General features: G+C 36.4%; 1 protein-coding gene across 1 annotated transcript; it reads right to left on the minus strand.

Annotated features, from left to right (window-relative positions):
• Window positions 1–292: 292 nt before the first annotated feature.
• Window positions 293–8,675, minus strand: exoc3 (exocyst complex component 3). Its single transcript, XM_042718997.1, has 13 exons — window positions 8,510–8,675; window positions 7,388–7,564; window positions 7,083–7,302; window positions 5,532–6,213; window positions 3,166–3,283; window positions 2,915–3,040; window positions 2,731–2,831; window positions 2,529–2,639; window positions 2,145–2,286; window positions 1,933–2,055; window positions 1,588–1,749; window positions 1,325–1,446; window positions 293–1,057 (listed from the first exon to the last, which is right to left on the minus strand). The coding sequence occupies exons 2-13, from the start codon at window positions 7,529–7,531 to the stop codon at window positions 862–864; spliced, it is 2,247 nt and encodes a 748-aa protein (XP_042574931.1). The 5' UTR covers window positions 7,532–7,564; window positions 8,510–8,675; the 3' UTR covers window positions 293–861.
• Between the last annotated feature and the right edge of the window lie 203 nt (window positions 8,676–8,878).

Here is an 8,878-nt window from a genome sequence, read left to right on the forward strand (position 1 = left end):
GTTCGTTAACAGTTCATGACAGTAGCCAGCAGGATGCTTCTAAATGTGTGGCAATGTAGTGAAAAAGAAATTAAACTCTACATTATTCATGAGAATGAACACACAAACGCTGCTGAATGCAGTATCATGATTTGTTAAAGGGATAGTTCACCCAAAAATAAACATTCTGTCAATTGCACTATATAATACTATATTCTAATTCTACTGAACATATACGAGTTTTTAATGTGATTAACAGATAAAATAAGTTGCTATTAGTCACCAGTAGGTTTGACATCAATGACTACGGTCATAAACCTGGTATATCTTTATTGCCATATTCGAAACATAATGTGACAGTAAATGCAGTTTGAAAGGTTCTGCTTTTGTAGCTACTTAAATAGTTTTTGTTTCACATGAAAAACCATCATATTTGCTTTATAAGCCATTGAATATAGTGCACAAGCTGTGTGGACCACACTTCTGTTGTCTTTGTAAAGCTTGACATCCATTTACTACAATATATATGGACAAATAACTCCCAAAACATATTTTTACTACAAAATCATAAGGGTTTGGAACAGCATGAGTCTGAGAGGTGACAACTTTTGCTTTTGGGTGAACTATTGTTTTAATTCATCTCTCAACCATTTTAAAAAGGGCAGGCTAGGAAAAAAAAAATCCTGAAAATGTTTCTGTACATCAAGTCATCATAAATCATCTAAGCATCTGCAGTCTTAACACGAGCTGCTGCCATTCAAGTGCACATCGTCATCCACTGAGATGGCAGAGAATATTTTTCCAAAGTGCATCAATGGAGTCAATACTCCATTCGGTGGCCTGTTAGCGGCTTAGTAAAGGCTCTAGGGGTCAAAGGTCAGATTATTTCAGCAGTTTGGGAACAGCCATAGAGGTCATGGCGGTCATGGTGTTGGATGGGACAGTGATGTCTCTGAAGACGGGCTGAGACACAGTGGAGGAGGATGGTTTGTTCTGGTTCAGAGTCTCTATGATCATCTGTCTCATTTCTCGACTGGCATCTCCACGGACAGCTAACAGGGCCACAATGTGCTCCTCTCTAATGACAGAGAAAAAGGTGGTTTTGAGTGTCCATTCAAATCAATGTTAATGATAGAGTTATGTAAACGAGCAATTAGTTGAGCTCTACTTTGGCAGCTGAAACATTTCACAAATTTCATATTTTTTCATTACTGCAATGAGCCTGTTTTTTTTTTTAAACACGAGAATAACAGAAATATCATCACAATGCTAAAAAACCTTATAGCAATCAAAACATGAAATGAAAACTTTTTTTAACAATGTTTTCAATGTAATGAAGTCTGACCTGATGTCAGGATATTTGGACACCAGGGTGGACACCTCCAGGTAGAGCAGCGCAGGATCGGTCAGTTTGAAGACCTCAGCGATGGCAGCGATGGAGTCACATAGCCGGTCTGTGTCCTCTCCCTGAGAACATACAAACACGCTTTACAAAGCGCTCTTCAAAAATGACCGTAAAGCAATAAACCCTAGGTCTGCTGGATTACAGCAGCATGTTCTAGACATCACTCCTTCTCAGTGCAGAGCGTCTGGTGTTGTGAGACTCACAGCAGAAAGTTTCCTGAAGAGGAATTTGAACTGGTCTGCTTCTTTAATCATCCGGTCGGCTCCGTCCTTCCTCTCATCGGCATTCTTAAACGAGATGCGCTTCTGCATGATGGCCTTGAGATACTCCACCACCACCCGCCGATGAGCCTCGCTCGTCATTTCCTGTTTTCAAAACACAGCAATAAAAACAGTACCGGTAAATGCTGAATAATGCTACTTCTGCATTAGATTCATTCTTTGAATGGTAGGAAATTAATGCAGTATGTAGTATATATATATCTGATGAAAAAAGTACAAATTCAGCATTATAACAAATAAGACAAATTACAAATTTAGTGTGCAAACCTGATTATTAGGCTTTTTAATTTTGGCAAAGTCGTTAAAGTAGTCTTCCACGGTCACACAGATGGTGTCTACAGCATGAGACCCTGTCAACCACTTCCGGGTCAGCAGATCATTAAGATGATGCTGTCGAAAGAACAACAACAACAAAAGTCAAAATCTTTATCCATTACTAAACCTCAACATCTAACTGTACACAGCCTGAGCGTATTTACCTCCAAATCCAGGAAGACTTCATCCAGCAGGAACTGGCAGCCCTCTCGGGCCACCTCGTTCAGGAGCTTGTCTATGGTGGCGTCATTCTGAGTGGCTTCAGCCGACTGAGAGTACTTCCTTTTCAAGCTATTTATAGACTCTCTGAAAACAAGCATATTGAAGTTAATTAGTTTGGTTCATTAGCAGTGTATTACTCATGTTAAGACGAAACAGTGCAGAAATAATGCATTGCTTTCCAGAAAAAGTAGCATTTTAAAGCAATTATCAGGATTTTTTAAAATCACATTTAAGACTGCACACATACAATTCATTCTGTCTTTTTAAATAAAATGTAAAAAACACACAGACTGTATGGTATAGTAATTCTGTCTTTTTACACTCACTTGAACGTCTGACAGTTGTTGATGATGGCGATCATGTACTGAACGTAGCACTGTGGGTGCTGACGATCTTTCAGATGTTCCTCCTTATAGCTGATCGCTTCCTCTCGGTACCTGGTGCACATGCAAGAATGGTGAAAATGTGCATCTTTACCAATAATGACGACTTTTATCATGATCAGCGGCCAGTTTGAGATCACAGTACCTTACTAGGAATGAGTTCATCTGCTTCAGACAGACTCTCAGCACCTGCTCTTTAAAGGTCTCGTTGATCTGCGCGGCCACCTGCAGATTCTGTTCAAACATCTGAGGAGGAAATAAAGGAAGATCTCATGCCAAAGCTCATGTGAGTGGGTGTATTAAAGCATGAGGCCAGCGAGAGGTTGAACCTGGAAGACAATAGCAGGTAAGGTGGTTTGGTAGTAGCCGTCCTGGTCGGCCTCAGGCTCCGTCTCCTTCTGCCAGTCTTTCTTATCTGTTTCCAAAGCTTTGCGCAGCCAGCCTGTGATGTTTGACTGGAGAGAATTGAAAAACAAGAGCGAGCTGCTGAGCTGAAAATGTTTGGTCATGCACAGGATTTCAAAAGGCTGCACAATATGTAAGATGTAAAGACTTATTTTGAATCCTGTGCTGCACTCACAGTAAAGGTTTTGAGGTATTTGCCCAGCAAATCATCCACCACGTGTTCGGGCAGCAGCGGCTCCAGCTGCTTGACGTCACACTCAGGCTGCAGATCAGGATGAGCCATCATCTCCACACTGCCAGAGACAGAACCAGACATCACTTACACATCTTTCTGCTCATCGTCAATGTCACTCTATGTTTGAGGTTTTATGAAAGATTTATTATAGTATTATATGTAGTATATAGTAGAATTAAATGCGAGTAAATTTAGAATGCGATTAAAGAGTAAGTTTGACCTACGTGAGCATTTTAATGACTGATGCCAATGTCAGGTAATATATAATATAGATAGGAAATAGGCATTAGATAATGCTTACATGTGGCGACATAAATACACAAAATTGACCAAACTTGCACACAGTATTTGATACAATATTAATTCAGTAAAAATGTAAATATTGGAAAATAGAAAATATTTATTATTTACTGAAAAGCCTGATTTTGGAAGTAAAAAAAAAGGTCAAAATGAAAATAATCAGTCACACAATGATTAACAATTAAGGTACTGCACTAGCTTCATTTAAAAATTATTTTGTTATTTCTTCCTTCTGTTTTTGGAAATATGACTAGGATAAGGTAAATCACAAATTATTCATATAACTGCAATACATGTTGTTAATACATAATATTATTAGTTAAAAGTCAAACTTTTTTAATGTACTTTTTTATTTTATTAAAAAACTATTATTGTTTAAAAAATGGAAATATAAAATACAGATGAAAAACAAACTTCAAAACTTCCAAACAGTAAAGACAGAAATTATGCATCTGCAGCCATATGTAATAAAGCTAAATAGAAAAAAAAACGTATAAAAATGAAAAAAAAAAAAAAAAAAAGACCACAACTTAAACTAAATTAAAAACTGAAAATATAAGATATTAATAAATACTACAATGGCATACTGTATAAATAATACTAAAATAACTGATAGATGCAAAGAAATAGTGCATCCCAACATCTCCTACAGTCCTTCAACATGTAAAACAGTAACAAAAAGCAGAGCTGAAGATCTGCAGGCTGCTTTTTGTCTCTATCTCCTGCTCTGTTTAGCTCTACTACACATAAGTGCATTAATCTTCCTGTGAGCGCACGCGATGTGATGGTCTGCTGTGAGTCCATCAGTCAGAGTAAGCACACAAAGCTGTGCTGCTGCTCTCGGTTAATTGCTCACTGCTGCGCTTTGACAGACTGATCTGCCACTGAGGAATGTGCTGCTGAGTTAGAGTAGTAAAGGCAGCATCACAGATGGTAGTTTACCTTCAAGCAAATGTTTTCTTTACATTCAAATTTACTAGGTTTTTCATTGAAAATAACAGCGGGAAACATATTAACCTTTTTTTCTTTTTTTTGCTATGAAACCATGGAATATGATAGAATTACCACAGGCTTTCTTTCGATTTCAACTAGCCACTTGATAACATTACCTTGATGAAACAACAATATTACTATATATAATATAACCTGTAAATGTAATATCAACAGCATAAAACACAATTTTAGAAAAATAATCAAGTATGGTAATAATAATAATAATAATAATAATAATAATAAATGTTATATTTTATATTAATAACAACAATAAATAAATAAATATATTGTTTAGGTATATTGTTTAGTTAGAATATGTAATTTAGTGTATGTAATTTAATGTGTTAAATTATTAATCATTTTAATTTTTATGAATGATTACTGCGGTCTATAGCTAATAAATAAAAAAATAAATGCATGAGTAGTCTTTCATAGCAGAGGTGGTAAGCGAAATAGAAAATTGTTACAAAGAGAGGCTTTTTGGATTTTTGAGTTGAGATTATTTTTGTAAAGGGAAATGATCCCTCATTGATTAAGATCAGCTGTCGACAATTTGCAGTTGTGCCTATATAAGTGTGGTGCTGCTTTTTGCCTCATGAGCACTGAAGAAAGCATGGGCTGAAACGTCTACTCTTTCGTCTGTTTTTAAGACACCTTGCACTTTTGTCACTTTTTCATATGGAAAATAAAAAATATATATTTTTATAGACTTTTTTTCAGTCTGATTGGATTTTTCCAGTGTGCGTCAATTTCAGCTACCTGTTGGTAAAAATGACTAAAATATTGTTGGGGAAAACAACCTGTAAATGTGCAATTACCTGAAAAAAAATATTGTTGGGGAAAATATATATATATATATATATATAAATATAATATAATATATATATATTATCTAAAAATATATATATATATTTGATAAAAACAATCTATCGGTTTTCACTGTCACAGAGCACTCAAGTACTCATGCAAATCCCTATTTCATTCAAGATAAACGCAGTCCACTTGTATCTTACCTTTTATACGTGTTGAGGACCCATGTGAGAAGAGACACGATCTCATTGGCTTCCAGATCTTCAGCTGCGAGCTCCTGCACGCGTGCTGACACTGATTTAAGATAGAGGTCTAAGAACACCTGGAAGGTGTTGTAGTGTGGTGGGAAGCACTGCACCATCAGGTTCTTCACCACGGTCAGGTCGTCCAGAACGTACTTCCTAGTGATCTCCAGCAACCTCACCAGCCACATCTTGTCAGACTCGCGTGTTTCCGACTGCGTGCTCTCGATGCGAGCGCTCACAGTGCTCTCTAGGACTTCGTTCATTCGATTTTTCCAGCATTTGGGCCTCCCGGGGGGGATGAACCCAGTCTGCTTCTTACGGTCCAGCATCTTGCGGTCGATCTTCTCTTCACGCTCGATGATTCGGACCACAGACACCAGCATGGTGGGGTCGCGGCGGACGGTGACCATGGCGCGTTGGAGGACCATCCAGAGTTGTTTGGAGAGTTCCTCCGACAGACCCTGCACCTGGCCGAAGTAGCTACGAATGAGGTTCATGTCATGGACGTTCTTGCTGTCCATGCGGTACTGCTCGTACATGAGGTCGTCGCGGGAGCACTCCAGGTCCATTAGCTTGCGGTGAGCTTGAAGCAGCTCGCCCTGCTCGATCAGATCATGGGTCTCTCGTACGATTTCAGGTACTGAAGAGGAGGGAGCAAAATGTGGGTGCGGTGTCAACAAATGCAAATCATACCAATATAGCGCCTAGCATCAATTATAAGACAAAAAATTGTATTATAAAAAAACACAAGGAGCAATCAACTGAAAAATTGCTCATAAATATTTGAAAGACATATATAGTAAATAAATAAATACATACATGGTAGAAAAAATGACTCAAATAACTCAATATAAAAATGTGTTTAAATAAACCCACCTGCAAATGTACAATTGCCATAAAAACAGTTAAATAAACAAATGTGTTTAAAATTTAAAAAAAAAAAAAAAAAAAAAAAATTTTTAAATGTGCAATAAACTGACAAATAACAAATACATATTTTATAAAATTAACAAACTAATTAACTAACTAAATGAATATATACATAAGTAGTAAAAACAACTAAAATATTGTTGGAAAAACAACTTGTAAATGTCCTAAAAATAGGTAATACATGGTAATAAATAAATAAAAATAAAAAGTAAGTAGTAAAAATTACTGAAATAGTATTCAGGAAAAACAACCAGTAAATTTTCAATCATCTGAAAAATACTTACTAAATACACACATATTTACATACATAAACTGTGGGAAAAACATACATTGAAGATGATATAAAAAAAATAAATAAATAAAAAAAAAAAAAACCTGCAAAAGTGATGTCAACAGGAAAAAAAAACAGAGCAATAACAATATGATTATTGCTATTTTTATTAGTAAATATTTTAAATGACTAAAAACAACCTGTGAACCTGCAATTCATTGAAAAACAAATCCTATTTTAATTGAGTATCTATGATAAATGACTCAACTAGAGTAAATGAATTCAACTCAAGCAGCACCCAGCCTCACCTGAGAAAATGTTTTTGAGGTTCTCGACGGCTGAAGCCAGCTGACTGTGCTGAACCACAGCATCTTTCACGTCCTTCAGACTCTCTATGGTGTTGATGCTCTGCCTCCAGTCTTTACTGACGTCTGCCAGAGAGTTCTGGATGTCTTTCACATCACACAGAGCTTTATGGAGCTGCCTGAGGCCTGTTTGTACTCCATCCAACTGAGACTGAATAGCAGCCTGGAAAGTGACAAAAGGCTTGGTTTAAATGAACTCGTAAAACCATTCCTCAGATCAACAAATGGTTAAATGCAAGTAGTGTCACCTTTAATCTGGCTTCCACGGATGCTTTCTTGCGTGCCTCTCTGCGTCTGTACTGCTCCACTTTGTCCAGTTGGTCAGAGCGCTGCAGCATCCCAGCAACCCTCTGCACTGCCGTGGCAACAGCCTCTCTGTTCGTCTCCTCCATAGTAACCGATCCCAAACGGCAGGGTTCAAGGTACTGAAATGGTAAAAACAGCAAGGGTTAAAAGTGCTGATAATGACCCAAACTGCTGGACAAAAGATACCGAACGACCCGACTCAAACAACAAGAGTTAAATGTACTCAGAATGACTGAAACAGCAGTAAATATTACTAATAGCTTTAAAGGTACTAAACTGATGCAAAACAGCAAGGGTTAATTGCACCGTAGAGTTATTTTAGATAGTTAATTTTCTATTAACATTTTGAATTACTATTTAATTGCATGTTCTCTGCTTTAATTCTGCTTCAATTTTATTGAAAGTTTTAGTAATTTTGTTGTTTTTATTAGTTTCTGCTTTAAAAAAAACATGTCTAGATAGCTTTTATTAATTTTTTAATTTAAATTTTAGTTAAATTCATCAAGTTAAACTAAACGAAAATAAGAAAAAATAATCGTACATATTTTACACTTTATTTAATTTCAGTTAACGTTCAGTTAACTAAGTAACAAAAACGTGTTTGTTTTTTTTTCATGGTTCTAATTTTAGTTCCTAATACACTGAAGTGAATAAAAAAGCAGACGTTAAATCTTAACAAAATGACATAAACAGCAATGGTGAAAGGTACTTAAGTATTTTAATATATGGTTTGTTTTGTGTTTTTATATACTTTCATACATCTGAGCGTTTGTGTATCTGTATTTGCATATGTTTGCAGCTGGTTAAACATGCAGTAACTAAGCTAACACAAACAAATAAAAATAGTTACGTACATCTGCTCAAAATATGTATGGTTTAGGAAAAAGATCAAATGAAACTGTGATCTGTTTTATTTATTGTAATAATCGCACACATCTCGCTGATTTTCTGTACCGAAAGGCCCACACTGACAGATGCTAACTGGCTAACAACATTAGCATTCAGAGCTCTGCGCTTTTCAGACATGTATCGTTAAAATCTCGAGGTCATGTGAAGGTACTCACCCGGACCTGGTGTCTGTTTTGCGAGCTGTGAGTTGTTATAAGCTGTTCATTGATATTTTATGTTAATGTTTTTTAATGCTTATTCTCTTCATTTACTGTCATAACAGCTGCGTCTTCCTGGTGTCGCCCAACGCTCAGTCAGATGACGGCAGCGCATGCGCCGAGAGCATCAACCGTGCGCAGGCTTTACGCAGAAAACGGAATAGTCTCTGATTATGAAGGACAACACGGTCAATCTTTAATCTTCAATTGATCCTATATATCTATATCTATAAATAATAAAAACTAAATTATAATTTATAAATTAATAAAAGAGTAACACAAAACTCATGTGCAGATACACAGTTCTGAAACGGCTTGAAACTGAAA

Source organism: Cyprinus carpio, chromosome B2 (assembly GCF_018340385.1).
Source record: "Cyprinus carpio isolate SPL01 chromosome B2, ASM1834038v1, whole genome shotgun sequence".
In the NCBI taxonomy this organism is placed as follows: domain Eukaryota; kingdom Metazoa; phylum Chordata; class Actinopteri; order Cypriniformes; family Cyprinidae; genus Cyprinus; species Cyprinus carpio.